General features: G+C 34.5%; 1 protein-coding gene and 1 long non-coding RNA gene across 4 annotated transcripts in view; one reads left to right on the forward strand and one right to left on the reverse strand.

Moving 5' to 3' along the window:
- LOC126912808 (uncharacterized) overlaps positions 1–17,294 on the forward strand; it is a 114,637-nt gene that overhangs the window by 80,856 nt on the left and 16,487 nt on the right. The gene's annotated exons all lie outside the window — the stretch shown is intronic.
- Positions 1,445–16,970, reverse strand: LOC118269827 (angiotensin-converting enzyme). Of its 3 annotated transcripts, none has more exons than XM_035585153.2 (11): positions 16,631–16,970; positions 15,436–15,846; positions 15,186–15,347; positions 13,531–13,633; positions 12,787–13,122; positions 12,085–12,331; positions 10,601–10,734; positions 6,946–7,183; positions 4,900–4,998; positions 4,241–4,363; positions 1,445–2,217 (listed from the first exon to the last, which is right to left on the reverse strand). In XM_035585153.2, exons 1-11 carry the CDS (start codon positions 16,643–16,645, stop codon positions 1,842–1,844), a joined length of 2,244 nt encoding a protein of 747 aa, XP_035441046.2. In that variant the 5' UTR covers positions 16,646–16,970; the 3' UTR covers positions 1,445–1,841. The 3 variants fall into 3 exon arrangements, with proteins under 3 accessions (XP_035441046.2, XP_035441047.2, XP_050562814.1); XM_035585154.2 differs by lacking the exon at positions 16,631–16,970 and adding an exon at positions 16,436–16,553; XM_050706857.1 differs by lacking the exon at positions 16,631–16,970 and having other exon boundaries at positions 15,436–15,903.

Below are 17,294 nucleotides of genomic sequence, written 5' to 3' on the forward strand. Positions count from 1 at the left end.
TTTTTTATATGGTATAAGCCGGTAAACGAGGTGATCACCTGATGATAAGCAATCGCCGCCGCCTATGGACATTTGAAACACCATATTAGGCGTTACAAATGAATTGCCGGACTTTTGGGGGTAAGGAATTCAAGGGTTGGTGGAGAATCGAGGATTGGGAAGGGCGGTAAGTCACATGAAAAACAGCTATAGAAATTAGAAAAATACTGCCATTTCAGGCTAAAATCTCTTTGTTTTCAACCTGATCTGTTCATCCATTTAGACTTGACCTAACACACATTCATATCACATCTCAACATCTTATATAAGATTTTGTTGCTACATTTATCGTGAGGCAAAAAATATGCCAACATCATTTAATTCTGCCATCGTACTTTAGACTCAGGTATCCTTGCTTCGAGTTCTATTAACTGAGCAGACCTAAATGATTGGAACAGGTAGACCATGACATATTATAACGTGTCCCTGCTGTGTTGATTGTAATTTGATAATGTAGTCTATATTGGTATTGGTACATTCTATTTAGTGCAGGACATTGACTATCGGTACTTGTAAATAGGTTTCATTGGACTAACTTTTGTCAATTGGATATCAACTATTGGGTAAGGTGAATGTTCCAGGGCAGCCCACGAAATTGACTTTTTGCGATTTACAGTTAGATTTCGAGTCGGATGATAACCTTACTAATATTATAAATGCGAATGTTTATGAGTTTGTCTTTGTGTGTGTTTGCTACTCAATATCTTCAAAATCGCTAAAGGGATCAGGATGTAATTTAGAATAGGGGTATGTTATGGTCTGGAATAACACATAGGATACACATTTTTATGCCACGAGAAGCTAGTAAAATATATATTCGAAGTGAATATTTATAATGAAGTGTATGTGTTTACACAACAATACTTGTTTAAACCGTCAACATAACTCTGTAACTTTATATCACTTCGCTTCATTCTACTTTACATGGACACCCGAAATATCAGAGTCATTACAAGTGCGTTGCCGGCCCTTTAGGGGTTGATGAGGAATCGAGGCTCTATAACACACAACTCTGGTGTTGCATGCAAGCTCATTTACCCTGCGCTGTTGGACGCTTACCACCAGGCGGGCCGGCTTTGTTTTTTAAATGTCTCAATACGGCAATAATCATTTAAGTCTGGACAAGTTTGGGAATTTTTTAGCTGGAGATTTTAAAAGTATTTAAATCCATAATCGTCTTCGATTTAAAACCTACGTACCTATTCATAAAACATGTCAAATGCAAGAACCTTGCGTGACAATAATAATTTACTTTGTGTATTGCATACATCATTCAGTTTTGTATCAATTTTCATTTTCTGTTCGCTTTGTCTATGCTGACTTTTTATTTGGTCATCGTTCTTCAGCTGTACTCATAATCCTGTGATAGATGTGGGGTTTTAAACTAAATAAATAACAAAGACAATTAAAAATGAACATTCTTTCAACCAAGTTTATTCGTAATTAACATACCCAAGGCGTTAACCGCCGTACTCAGAGTCATTTAATGGTCATTTAACCCAGTCCTTCACAATTGTTTTTACGACAAAATCGTTACTAAGGAATAGTTTAAGTAACCATTAAATCTCTCTGAGTACAGCGGTAAAACTTATTAACTAAAACGGTAAACCAAAACTTTTACATAAATATATCTAATGTTTATCTTATTATGTAATCAAATCGTAACTTGTTATAATCACTGGCACGATAACACCTAGATAATTGTTTACCTTATCTCTATTGATCCTTTTGAATGTGTTAATACTTTCACTTAGAAAATAAACGTTAATTAAATCACATTTAGGTCTATATTACTATGACTATCAAACCTTATCTTCGCTTATACCATCAACTTCATTGGTCTTTCCTTGTGGGAGTTCATTCGTCACTATGTCCAAAGAACCGTTTTTACTTAGACCACAAGCAGAAAACACTTTGCCCCCAAAATCGTGTTTCTTTACACAATAAAGTACTATGATTAGGATTGTTAATAACACTACTATGGCACCGACTATGATTGGTGCGCTTTGGTCCATATCTCCTTCGTTTAGAGCTGCTAGTTTACTATTTTCTTCTTTTAAGAATGTCTGGAGGTCTGCAAAGTACTGGAGTATACCCTCAGTGGATAGCTCTGTTTCTCCAGTCATGGCTTGCAGTACTGTCCTCCAGTCCTCACTCGCACCCAATGCCATACCGTCACTGAAATAATGGTATATGTTAATACAAACCTCTTTTTTACTCTCACTATTTTTGATTGAAGGTTCCTGTAGCTTGTGTTTAATAGGTATCTTATTGAATTAACAAAACATTATTTAAACTGACATGGTCACTAACACTGTTATTAGAACTTGAGACAGGATATTTACCATGTTTATTCATGTCAGTTCATTCGTGATCATGGCACTTGCAACAGTGCCGAAATATCGGAAACTCATCGACATGAATAAACATGGTAAATATCCCGTCTCAAGTTCTAATAATAGCAAAACATTAACCCAAATTCAAATCAGTTACATATTTTTTCAAAGTTGACGAAAATTAAGCACTGACTGATACAAATGTAGTTTATAAAACAAATGGACATCACAGTACAAATACACATTCGACTAAATAAAAAATATATTTCAAAGTAAGCCAAAGATGACTTGTATTTGTTTGTTATTATTTAATCAGGGCACATACTTGGCGTTAAGGAAAATAGTAGTTGCCTAATGAAATTCGAATGCGTATTTGCAATAAAAATGTTAACTACATTCGATGCGTTTAAGGCATTTAGGATCAAAGTTCAGAATCGTGCACGACATTAAAATTCAGATTAGCAATTGCCTTATAAACTCGTAAGGCTGAAGATTTTTCCTGTTTCCACGAAAATGGGACAATAATACTATAATCATGTATTTAAAGATCACTTTGTTATTATATGTTGGTTTTTTAAATTGTCTTTGTTATTCTGAAAAGGATGTATTACATCACAATAAGGCTTCTGACTCCATGGCATGCTGTGATTTATGAATTGAGCAACTTGTAGCTATTAAAACTATTATTTATTATAGTTAGTTATTATAAATATTATAATTATTTTCCTATTTTACAACAGAACGCAACGACGTCACGCCTTTTTATCCCCGAAGGAGTAGGCGGAATGCATATTACAGCATGTAATGCCGCTATACAATGTATACCCACTATTCACCATTTGTATTATAAGTCTCCTGTTATAGAAGGTGAGCCTATTTTCAAATACTGGTCACAATTCCAGACTCCGTGCTACTACTGAAAAAATTCGAAAAACCGAAAAAAACCCAGTAATACTTTTGCCCGACTCGGGAATCGAACCCGAGACCCCTTCTCCGGCATTTGCACTTGCGACTACTCGACCAACGAGGCATTTTATTAATTATTGGATATGGTGAGTCCGTTTGTACTCCACACACCCAAGTATCACAGTACCGCCATCATCTTATAGTGTTGTTATATAACCAACTTACTATTAGTGATGGAACAGGATGTCTGTTTTTGCTTGGTATGGGGATCCCCTGTCACATGTTTGTATCAAACCTATTGAAAAGTTTTTAACTAACCACATAAACAACAAATGGAAAAACATAGAAGTACTATTAAGTACTTCTTTCTATTTATACCTATAAAAAAATCTTCATTACAACCTCACATAAACATCAAATGAACAACATAAAAGTACTATTAAGTACTTCTTTCTATTTATACCTATAAATCTCTTCATTAAGAATTCGGTACTATTCACCAGTTTGTTTAATAAAAAGGTCTGCTAACAAAAAGTGTACTTTGCACTTTAAAGAAAAATATTCTCTTATGAATTTAACTTGATCTTTGGACGTATATTTTAGTCTATCTGCGCATTAACGTCACATTGTTTCACAAAGAATTAATTGTATTAAAAGACCGCTAAAAAAATGTACTTTACACTTTAAAGAAAAATATTCTCTTATGAATTTAACTTATTCTATGGCAGTATAACTCTGTATATCCTCGCATTAACGTCTATGTTTCCCAAAGACTCAATTGTATTAAAAATACCGCTAACAAAAAGTGTACTTTGCCCTTTAAATAAAAATATTCTCTCATGAATTTAACTTGTTCTATGGCAGTATAACTCTGTATATCCTCGCATTAACGTCACATTGTTTCGCAACGAATCAATTGTATTATTTTATCATGCATTTTAATCAGATGGACAATGTACCTGAGAAGTTTTCCTGCTTCCTTCACGCCATATATAGAACATTCGTGTAAAGGTCCTGTATGGTTCGCTTTTTTACAAAGCGACAATAAAATTTGGAACTCCAATACGTGAGAAATCAAATATCTGAAAATTTATAAAATAATTGAAACATCTAACCACTTTTCAACCTGAAATAGCGATAATTTTTAAGAAAAAAATTCAGAAAAGGTCTAAAATTACCAAAATAGTCCAAATGATACGATAAAGAAGGTTACGTATAATAAGTTTCTGATATCACCAAAAATGTTAACCCGCATTAAGCAAGGGTGGTGATTAACGCTCAAACCTTCTTTGTGGGAGAAGAAGCCTTTGGTCAGCAGTGGCCACTTATAGACTGTTTATATGCTGTGACCAAAAATGTCGTGACGACTTTACATTATGTTAAAACCAGACCTTATTTGACCTTAGATATCTGACCAAGACTGAGAAACCCATTGAACAGTTCACAAAATCTATTACCTTGAATTGAAAGTGAACGTAAGTTACTACAGGCATTACACTTCATTATGCCTATTATCTTCCTGTATTTCCACTCAATAACACTTTCACCAACTATACGGTAATAATTATTGTTATCTAGACAAGCTTTATGTTTACAATTGTCATAAGTAATTACTTACGTAATGTATTGTACGTGAGAAACAACATGATATTTCGCTGCAGGATCAAGATCGGACTCATTTCTTAGAACCGGTGGCGAAACTCCTGTTTCCTTAATTCTGAAACAAAATTGGCAGTGTTGAAACAAATTAAGATAATTGCAAACCTTCTTCGTTGGAAAAGATGCCTTTGATCGCCTGTGGCCACTTATAGGCTGTTTATTTAATGTGAATAGTAGCTGATGTCCGCAGCTTCGCTCGTGTAAATAATGGACTTTGTGACTGCATTTTCTAAAATAAAAGTAGCCTCAGTTACTCCTAAGTACATCAGCTACCTGCCAATAAAAGTCCCGTCAAAATCGGTCCAGCCATTTTAAAGCTTAACCAGAACAAACAAACAGACAGACAAAGAAAAATTGTAATATAATATTATTTTGGTGTATGTATCGTTTCGTTATTACGAACAGACACTCTAGACTCCTCTACATACACCAAGATGTAACAAATAGATTTTAAATAAATAAGTATCTAATTAATTCAAAATGCATAATGACCAATTAAATAAATGATTTTGCATCAATTAACGAAGGAGTACTGCAAGTGACTGCTAAATATACTTTTACTGTGACCTACTGCGAAACGATGGTACTAGGAGATTATGCTAATAAACAGGTATAATATACCGTTAACCATTGCCCCTAAATGGATCATAGGCACACGGTTAGACTTGCTAATAAAATAATCGGAGACTGCAATTAGAAGTAACGTTGCATACTTTAATTTGCATGTTTAGTGTTAAGATACGTTTTGGAATTGGCAAAGACCTTTATAGTGCCTATGAACCTATTGATATTCACTATGAAACTTTACCATGCCGTAACATCACGGCTTTTATCCCTGAAGGGGTAGGCAGAGGTGCACATTATGGCACGTAATGCCACTGTACGATGTTCACGCACATTTCACTGTTTGGGCCTATTGCTATATACTGGGCACAATTAACCACTAAGAAATTTTGTGAAAACCGAAAAGGTCCAGGAATGCTTTGTCCGACCCGGGAATCGAACCCGAGACCATTGTCCGGCAATCGCTCTTGCGACCACTCGACCATTGAGACAAAAAGGCGAAGACCCGTATAGTACCTGGTTATCTATTGGTATTCACCTTAAACCTTCATCATGTTAAGGAGGATATTATTAGTTCATATAAATATCCAGTAGATACGTAATTCTTTTTTAAACCTTGCAAAATTGCTTCACTTCACTTATGTGGTCATTGGTAAAAGCTAAAAGAGTCGACCACCCATATAAATATTAATGTATTTTAACAACTAAAATACATTAATATTTTTGGTCTCGAAAATTTTGTAATTTTTTTTTTTAGTTTAATTATTACTTTCGTAAGACATACAAAATTTATTATTATGTTATCGGCTTACTCGCGTAACTTGTTTTACGTGTTTTTTTTTTATAAAAAAATATACAGTAATATTGACATAATAACACAGCTGGCAGATGAGAAATCAATATTACATTTAAGAGGTAAGCAGTACTTAGATAAATTCTATACTTTTGATCACAAAATATATTTATTTTACTATCTGACTCTCATAAGCATAAAACGACCTCATTGTATACCTGTATAAATGAGTTCAAATTTGTTTTAATTTACATTTTTTATTAAAATAATCTAATAAATAAAATTAAGAAACTTGATTCAACTTTTTCTTGTTTTGAACACATAATTGAATATTTATAATTATTTCTTTCGCTATTTTAGCGGCAAGCTAATATTTCACAAAAATTAATTACAAAACTTTTAAACTCTGTTATGAGCTTTTAAATGGAAAAGTATTTATTAAGTATGTAATCTATAACGTGGTTCAATCGTTGGACACCATAAACCTTTGAGAGTTTAGCTGGTAGCTAAAGAATTCAAAGTTATTCTATAATTTTACTTTTTTATCCACATTATTTAATTGAAATTTGGGACCTGTAATGTTAGTCAACACGTACAAGATATCATTAAAAAATTGTTTTACAATAAAATTTTTACAAAATTACTAACCTCAAATCCCACCAATGTTGGTTCCAATGGTCCAAACTGCTGTTCCCGAACACGTCCCATCGCCATTTGTCCAGAACATACGCATAAGCCATTAATGGAAACTTTTCCAAGGCCACCCAAAGCAAATGGTTCAGCGTCACTTCTGGACCAGTTTCGACCTTCACCAGGTTCAGGGTTTTTAAGTGTTCTGGCGAGGTCAACTGAACGGCGACGATGTCGGAGATTGCATCGTGGAACGCTGATAAAGACAGTTATTATTAATTGATTATTTATATTTTAAAGCTTCGTGATTCAACAGCTTCTGTATAAAGAGTATTGAGTATAGTAAATCTTTATATATATAATTCTTCTGTTCGTGTGTATGTCACTGAACTCCTCTTAAACGACTAGACGGATTTTGATGAATCTTTTTGTGTGTGTTCAAGAGGATCTGAGAATGGTTTAGATTCACAATTTTGTCCGCTGGACAATGTTTTTTTAATTAATTTTTAATTTATTAGTAGTTGTTGATTTTGGAATGTTTTACATCGGATCTGACGGACGGCGCTACCATCGCAGTGTCAAATATTAATGACGTTAGATATTGTCATAACATTTGAATAATAATTTTCATCAAAAAGGTCCAGAATGTTTTAGCTTATTAAAAAAAGAATAAAATTTTCAAATTAACGTGTAGACAGGACAACGTCTGTCGGGTCCGCTAGTATTTACATACAGTTTTGGGCTTACACAGTCGCTGAGTCAGGTTAAGCAACAAATTTGGTAATAAATGATAAATTAATTAAGGCTAAAAGAAATATGTATGAATTTTTAGAAATAAACTATACCTAAGAGTCATAACAATCATCATGTGGAACGAAAAAAAAAAATTAACCTAAGATAAAAAAGAACATAAGATCCTGCGTCAGTCGACGGTTACGCCAAGTATCCATAATATTGAAGACGTTGTTCATATGGACACCAGGGTAATATATCACCGAAGATATATGCTAAATGCTTTGTGAAAGCTCTTTGGACGCTTTCTATTATTTGCGAATGTACTGCGTAGTGCGGGTTTGCTACTGCACTAACAAACTCTAGGTGTCTACGAACTATGGCTAAATGAAACAATCTTTGTTCTTACCAGCCTAAACCGCTTGGTGCTCCCCTTAAAAAAACCTAGTAGCCGTGCCGATATTGTAACAATGTTATCGATATGGCTCTTGAAGTAAAGTTTAATACCCATGATGCCCCCTAATAGAAGTCGTCTTATATTATTTGAAACACTATTGGATTGTTTTTTCCTTGTAAATCTTACATTACATTACGTACATTTTCGTACGTTAAGTTTTATGTGATTCAGGTTACACCACTGCTCAATTCTGCCCAAATCCTCCTGAACTGGTGGCGTCATAATGCAAAGTTATGTTTCTATAGATTTTGATATCGTCGGTAAATAGCGGTAAACAATGATGGATTTGATCAGTAATATCATTAATGAAGAGTATAAACAGGACTGGAGCAAGATGAGAACCCTGGGGAACTCCTAAGTCAGCGTAGAACTGGTAGCATTCATAGCCATTAACAAGAAGAATCTGTGATGTACGCGATAAATAAGACGAATATCAGACCTATAGTTGTCCAGTCACACCATTGTATTCTAACTTAGAGAGTCACAACGAATGGTCAACCTTGTCGAATGCGCTACTAAAGTCCGTGTAAACGGCATCCACTTCCAATCAATTGTCAAGAGCTAACGTCACATTAGATACAAACTTAACAAGGTTTGTCTCTTCGCAACGACCAGCTTTAAAGCCATGCTCACTTGGTGAGATAATTCTGTCTATGGGACGAGTAATTATTGGAGAAACAAATGATAAAGATCTTTGAAAAACATGATAATATTGAAATAGGGCAGTAGTTCTTAACATTTGCACGTATTTTTCGAATACAAAGCAGGATACTTAGACCTTGTGTATTTGGATACAAAATTAATTATCCATAACGTTCTGTAGCACAACGCAGACATTAACTCTCTCATTAGCATTAACACAATCGTGGTAGGTATCATACTAGATTATATTTTTAAAAGGAGTTTTAATTTTTTCATAGCTAAGGTCTAAAAAAGTTGGAACCGGATCTATATTTAGTAACCAAATGTTTCGCTTTTGGAACCGGAATAGATATAAGCATGTTTAGGTGGTGGAAGTCTAACTTACTTAACAGGTCGTTAGACTTACTTAACATGTCATTATTGAATGAATGAATTAATCTGATGGAATCCATTAATTGACAAATGGTCCACAAGTAAGTAACCCAGTGAATTTTCATAATTCAAGGGTGAAAGATGTTGGTCATCGTCTCTTCTGGTCCATTCAATAAAAGCCAGGTTTAAATCTCCAAGAATCACAACATCATCAGCATTGTTTAGCACATTATTTAAGAAGCATAATTATTCTTAGTCCCCAAATGGCCGGTACCGCACTTGTAACGCCTCTGGTGTTTCGGGTGTCCATGGGCGGCGGCAATTGCTTACCTATCAGGTGAACCGCCCTCTCATTTACCGGCTTATTACATAAAAAAAGCTTTGAAGAGAATCCAGTTTGACAGGCGGCGGCATGTATACGACGCAAAGAGCAATTTTCTTAGTATTATTGTTAAAATGTAGCCATAAATCTTCCAAATCAGTTTCCCAGTTTTTCATTCTAGTGGATTTAATTTTATTATTGACAGTAATTATAACTCCACTACGATATCTTAGAAATTAATCTGTCTCTACAATATGCTATGTACCGCGGGCAATGAACTCTTCGTTAATTATAATATTAGTGTTTAACCAAGATTCAGTGAATGCAATGATATCATAGTATGTAAGCAAAATATTTTTATAAATATCGTTAGTTTTAGGCAAATCTTGCATGTATATTATTATGGAATAAAATTTTTATGCTACATGCATTAGTCATATTATACTTCCTATTTTATTCTAAATATCGTAATTGCAACACAGTACTGGACACAATCCAAGCGTTATAAATCTCATTGTCACTTTACTAAGGTAAAGTAGTAAAAGTCAAATAAAGTAAATAAAGAGCGATCTCAGAAACCATCTTGAACCTCCAAAGAAACAAGCTGTTTAATTTATTCAAAAGAATAAGGTAATGAAACAAACTCATCACCCGTGTACTAAACATCTAAAGCCACAAAATTACGCACTAAAACGTGATACAGTCTTTGCGTTGGCAAGCAACCAAAGAGTCTGTAGTATAAAGTACTCGTATTTGCAACAAAGTAATCCGTTTCACTTTCTGTGTTCTCGTCTAGACGATTAATTAATAGTCACCGGTATAAAGTTTTCCCAAGTTTTCTAACAGCTGATTCAGAGTGATATCTAGTTAAGGAGTGATAATTTCAAATCTTGTTTTACGGTGCAATAATGACTAAACATAACATTAGTACTCCTAATAAAGTTTTGTGAGAAAGAAAGAGACAATTTAGGTAACATTTTTGTTAATTACTTTTGCTAGTATCATAATATATAAATTAGAATTATACCATGGAAAAACGAGAACTTCACTCGATGAATTTTCAATATACATTATTCGTATACACAAAAGGATCTTAACCAATAAAAAGGTGTTAATGTGTCGTTTTTTCACTAAATCAAAATTCTCACCTGGATTCGGTCCATCCCTATACAAGGGAGGAAGGTTTCTATAATGCTTGAAATATTGAACATGTCCAAGTAGTCTTGCAGCTCGTGACAGACCTACTACTATATCTGTCACCTTTTCACCACACCATTTAATTCTGAAAGAGAAATTGTTATTTAATGGAAATTGTTCAGAAAGTATTCCATGGATGAAAGACGTAGACAATCCAAGCAAGTAATCATCCCATGATGACTGGAATATTCTAAATATTTTAAATACAGGAATATCTTCAATCAATATAAACCCATATCACGTAGATAATTATAAACTAGAAACAAAATTGTTCCTTTTGTAGCCTAGTGTTTTATTCGTTAGCTACTTTAAATTGAAATGATCGTCCCACTGCAGAGCAAAGGCCTCCCTACTCCTCTCTGTGTAAAGCTTTTAAATTAAGATAAAACTGAAATGTCGAATCTTAAGTTTAAAACAATGATATTCATGCTAACTCTAAAAGAACAGAAAACATAATCTAATTATACACAAACGTGCCATGCAAGGAAGGATTAAATGAAAATATAGATCATGAAAATAAAACAAATCTTCAAGCAGGTAGTGTAACTAGGTTCAGTCACGTGTCTATTCACTGAATGGTTGCATTAATTAAACGAATGTAGAATGTTTGAAATACTGAAGGTTGAATTGTAAAAAAGAATATGTAAGACTGTCCATAGTAACACTAGATAAACGTGACTTGACGTTTTTTTACACTTTGCTAATTTATACCACCTAAAAAAAGTTGTCAATGTTAATAAGAAAGATTCTGAACTGATAAGCATGATAAGTATGTAGGTCCTTGATTAATTACAGACGATATAAAAACTAGATTAACGTGCAATACTTAAGAAGTGACCTAGCATCGAACAATGAACTAATTGGTAGTAGTCAATTGGTATTGTCCTCGTCCAAAAAAATCTTAGATGATTTTTTAAATCAGGAACTCAACTAGTTTCAAGCGATGCTAGAGGCTCATATTCATGAGCAGCATTCCGCAACACACGACGCGGCGATTGTCGAATCAGAATCCTGCTCATGAAAGCTGCTTTAGCATGACTTGAAACTATTCGAGTTCCTCGTCAAACTGTTACGTGAGCAAGCCGATAACATAATAATTAATTCAGTATGTCTCACGAAAGTTATAATAAAATTAAATCTTGGATGACTGTAAATTAGAGTAAAGAAAATAGCAGACAGTATTAAACACCATACTAGATTATAGCACTGCAAATTATAAAACAAGAAACACTGACCTACCAACATAAGTTTATAGTCCGGATAAACATGTTCGTCTGTGATCATGGTGCTTGCAACAGCGCGAAATATCGGAAATTCACAATAACTAATAAACATAGTAAATATCCCCTTTTAAGTTCTAATGATATTACTGAGCTACCAATCCCGAAAACTGAGTCCACTTAAGTACAAGAATTTAAGAATAAAGTCCATTTACTTGTAATTCACGCCATCACACATATCATGACTGGATGGCAAACAATTGGCAGTAGTCATTGTCTCCTTAATATCCTGATAGGAATCCTTTGCGCTTTCAAAGCCAAGAGATTGATGGAACTCGTCCACAGCATCAAATAAGTCTTTGGAGTGTATCGTCTCATTTGGTGGAAGCTTAGGCCTTATGTAATCAGTGTACGCTGCTACCTTTGGGTATATTGCTTGCCACTCTTGAGCCCATAAGTTACCTGGAAACATTTTGGTAAGTTATTGTGTTTAGCTAAAGAATTAAAGAAACAAAAACATTGGAACAAGTAAACAGAGAGTTAGTTAAGCAACATAAAAACCAAGCAGTCGAGCAAAAGCACGTACTGATACTTAATTTGTTCCGTTCTACGCCTTGCTATGATATTTACATTAGGCGCTTTATGTATCAGACAGGCAATGTAACAAAAGTTTGTGGTAATTTAAGAGAGATCATGCTTTGGCACGAGTAGGTCGGCTCAACCGGCATGATACTACGTCCTCAAAGAAAACCGATGTGAAACAACGCTTGCGTAGTGCAATCTTCCCAAACCCCGATTCCCTAACAACCCTTAAATTCCTAACCCTCAAATGGGGGTGTCCATGGGCGGCGGTGATTGCTTACCATCAGTTGATCAGTATGCTTGATAACCGGCTTATACCATAAAAAATAGCTCACCTAAAATATGAGCCGGAATCAATTTGTCATTGCTCCTCAAAACATCTCTATACAAAAACTTCAGTTTTCCTCTGACATAATTGTGTAGTAAGTCATAAAAGGGCTTAATTTCTTTCCAAATTCTATCTACTGTTTTAACAAAATTATCGTCTTCGAATGCATATCTCCACATGTCTCCGGCGTCAGTAAAGTTTTCTGATTCTGCAACTCGATTCATTCTTACAACATAGTCTTTGAATATTGGACGTATTTTCTTCCCAGTTGTATCACGATAGACCTTCCAGTAATAAGATAATTCTTTTGTATCATTGCTTGTTTTAAATATCGATATGACGTCTGAAAACAAAATCAATTCTATTATCAAGATAATAAGATTCAAAGTTAATTTAAATCATAAATCGAATAAATCGTAATCAGTAACCCGAATATGCGCATAAGACGCTTCATGCGAAATTGTTTAATCGTATTATATCTTTTATCGAGTCGTTTAATAATCATTATTTCAAATATCAATAATTGCATCCATAAATAAATATTAATGTCGTGTTGGTATATAAAGTTGACAATTTCCAAATTTTGCAGTACCATGTAGTACGCATCCTAAAACTGTTTCTAAAACAGCCAAAAGGGCTCAGATTTTCCAGAATTAAAAAAAAATCCTTTATAATATTTAGGAGTTATGTGTGTTTTTTAGTACCTAATTCTTATAAAAATGCGCAATAAATGTAAATAATACTGACTGACCACTCATCGTTCGTACCGAGTCTTCCGAGCCGCAACTCATATTGTAGGCGCACACTGTGACGCGACTCCAAATCCTCTGCATTGTGTCTATTTCTTCTCTTTGCTGGAATTTTAACGAAATTTATTTATTAGTAGAAATAAAACTTGTACTGAAATTATATTTAGACCTTCTTGCTATACAACATAGGCTAAATGCTAAAACTAATCCTACAGCCAATTTTTCTCATTAAGTTTGCTAGAAATATAATTATGTTATTTTGCTACTTGTATTATGCTACTTCCCATTATGATACTTAAGTCGACTTGTCAATTGAACCAGAAACCTCATCTTGCCAAACCCGAAAAATTTACTAAACCTATAATTTTAAAATATGTAACACAAAATTAAAAATCTTTGCAGCTGCTACAAAACTGTGTTAGCTATAAATAAATAACACTATGAGACATAGTGCCGGAACAAGAATTATGTAAGTTAAACAAATTATTGCTCGGCAAGGGGATCGACCCCACGACACGTAGAATAACGTCCACTAGTTGCTAACGCCTAGTTTATAGTTCAAGACGAGCTGTTTGACCTGTAAGGTTAGACAGGAACCATAATTCGGTATTTATTGGTTTTCTGTACCAGACTGTCTTGCTGGAAGCGCAACTTTCGAGCAAGGATCTCGATTTACAGATTAGGAAAGCTATTGTTACAATAGAAAAGATGACTAATTTTTATTTTAATTGTCTGTCTTGTAGATTATTCTAAAATATTAGACATGTATTTTATATTGTCTTACGGAAACAAATACTCTCGAAGATATATCTATTTCAAATATCTTAGTACATTTTATACGTAGAAATGGGAGCAAAGTCCTAAACTTTGATTCGTACCTAAACTAACTGACGGATTTAATAGATATTTCCAGACCCCTTCATCCCAATGTTCGATTAGTATTGATAGCATCGAGACTGCAATTAATTTCACTTCAAACCTTAAGAGATATACCACGTACCTACACTTTTACAGTACAGAATATACGGTAGTTTATTTGTAACTTAAAATATAACATTGCACCCATTTTCACCCATAATATTTCATGACAAATAAATCCCTATGCGGAAGGAATCCAGACTACGTGCTTATTGGATTTAAGGATCTCGAGTGAGACCGAATATAACTTGGAAATTGAACCTAAATATTCATACACAGCTATTTTGTATTTTAAAAATGAAATATATTTCACAGCCTTGTTGACTAATTCATGTAATACTATACGAATGATAGAATTGACTGATATTCGAATAGACAAAGTGTTATACATTTTTAAGGTCCTGAGTTCGTAGTAAAGATGCCATTTGATTTTATTATTGCGATATTTGAGAACTGGTTTCACCCTATTGCAACAAGAGAGCAGTGTCAATCCAAAAGGTCTTTGATCACATTGATCTAAATGGATCTGATATATGAGGATTTCTAATATTACTCGTATCTGCTACGGCTTTAGTGTATTATGAGGAAGTACAAGTACGAACTTGGAATGTAAACCTCTGCTGACGCATCCATGGAATATTATTTGTTAAATAACGCTGTTTAGACTGGTATATTTCCTCCACTATTCACCTGTAGGTGCATTTATTAATGTTTATATTAAATCATAAAATAAACTTACTTTGCTCTGAGGCATCTGCACATTCGTTCCTCGTTCCTTGATTATCCTGATTTTTCTTTTCATCTTTGGATCATTCATTAATTGCTCATTGTTCAGATATTTCTTTTTTAATATATCCCAATACTGTTTCTTTATTTCATCTTCTTCGGCAGCAATTCTAACCTGTAAAGTATAACCAGGAAATATTCATTAGCCATTAAGGATAATGTGATGCATTTTATCCATACAACAACTTATGTTCAGTCCTTACCATTTTATTCTTTTTCGTTTCGTTGTTTATGTCAGTAACATATGACCAAAGAGCCTGCTGCGATGTTTTGCAAACATCCAAACTTAGTTTATCCATCTCGTCCATAAACACGTCGAGGCTTGCGTTAACTTTATCTAACTCATCTAATTGATATTTAAATGTTTCTACTATATCATTAGTCTTAACAATTAATGTATTAGGATCTAGTACTGTCCTCATAGCATCATCTAGAAACTTCTTTTCCTTAACCTCATCACCATCCGTTTCTACTTCATGCCCGCTTTCATCTGATTGATCTAGCGTTTTATTTGCCTTCTGCAGTTTTTCATCTGCGGACATATCTGACGTGGGATTCGGTGGAAACTGTAGCGCTAACGACGATGAAGCTATTATTAGAAGACATGTTAATTGCTGTAACAACAAACGCTTTATCATGGTGTGTCTTTGAAGCATTGTTTATCAATACAATCGCCTGTCTGTTGTATATCGCGGTTTTGATGGCAGGATGTGAGACTGACGTGGTACTTTGCGATACAGTTCAATAGCGAGCTTAAGGCCAATGTTAGATGTATCTGCCGTATCAGATATCGTGTGAGAATGATCTAACAATAGCCAAGTGCACCAACGTACCTAGTTGAATAATGACTATATCCTCCTTCTTGTCTATCTTGCCTAGTGGACTCCACGCATCGTAACAACTAATTCTGAATTGCTGCAAGTTATTCGTTACAATTTTTATTACTACTTCCTCTATATTGTGGTCGAGAGCGATTGATGCGTTATTTCTATTATATCCGTACCAAACTGAATAGGTAGGAATAAATACTTGCATTACGTATTAATATCCTAGATAGGTAATAGGATGATCTCATCGCATAATAAGAAACAAGGAAACTATCTGTGTAATTCCTATTAGTTCAACTGATTTGCAAAATGTACGTGGTACAGTCAGTAATGTCGAATGTTATAATGGCTATCAACATCATAAAAGTATACTTACTCCGACTTATCAAGCGCATAAGTTTTTAAAATAACAGGGCACTATAAACGGAAGTTTTAATCGCAAGCAACTACCTGCCTTATCACGATGAAATACACTAACAACGTAAGAACAGTCTTGGAACGACACTTATGTTTTGGAATCGACTATGTTAGGAATAACAATAAAGTTTTAGGTAAAACAAAAAATACCCACTATGAATATCATCATGGTAGCACAATCCACAGCTGTGTCAACTAGTACAACACATGTCAACCGTAGCACTGCACCCACCACATTTTCAGTTCAAGAGGACGATGGAGAATATCGTAGGTATCGTGTTACGCGAACCAGAGCCAGGAGGCGACAACGCGAGCACAGCACACTCTGCGTTTCACTTGTTGCTGGTTGTTTGTGAATACTGCGATGTGTTTGATCGTTTTGTGGTGGATTTTTCAAATTGGAACAATCGAACGGGTGTTTTGTTTTGAAAACGTGGAACGGTAGCGCGGCGCGCGACCCGCTTGCATGCGCCGACGCATTGTTATGCCACATAGAAATGCCTACCTCAATTCAATAGGTCCACGGTCCGTTCTCGTGCGACCGGACGTCGCTCATACTGTGCCAACTCCTTATTACCGTGCTTTGTTTCTCGAATGGTTAACGCCTCATTTAATTATTATTAGTGATATATTGATTATATGAACTTATGCGATCCTGGTACAACATGTCCCATACTTACTTACCTAACTTCCATGCTCGTAAATAGCAGTAAAGCTGTGTCTTAGAAAACTCTATAAACATTGAATACCTTAATCACGATATATGTACGTAATAGGTATTGGCTTTTCTTTAAAAATTAAACGAAGCTTTAGCATTT

Source organism: Spodoptera frugiperda, chromosome 30 (genome assembly GCF_023101765.2).
Source record: "Spodoptera frugiperda isolate SF20-4 chromosome 30, AGI-APGP_CSIRO_Sfru_2.0, whole genome shotgun sequence".
Lineage (NCBI taxonomy): Eukaryota > Metazoa > Arthropoda > Insecta > Lepidoptera > Noctuidae > Spodoptera > Spodoptera frugiperda.

Excerpts from the sequence above, each read along its gene's own strand:
- LOC118269827 (XM_050706857.1), bottom strand. The coding sequence starts at position 15,888 with ATGCTTCAAAGACACACCATGATAAAGCGTTTGTTGTTACAGCAATTA. Across the intron at positions 15,348-15,435 it reads AAACGAAAAAGAATAAAATG|GTTAGAATTGCTGCCGAAGA; the intron begins GTAAGGACTGAA and ends TATACTTTACAG. Across the intron at positions 2,218-4,240 it reads GAAGCAGGAAAACTTCTCAG|TGACGGTATGGCATTGGGTG; the intron begins GTACATTGTCCA and ends CCATTATTTCAG.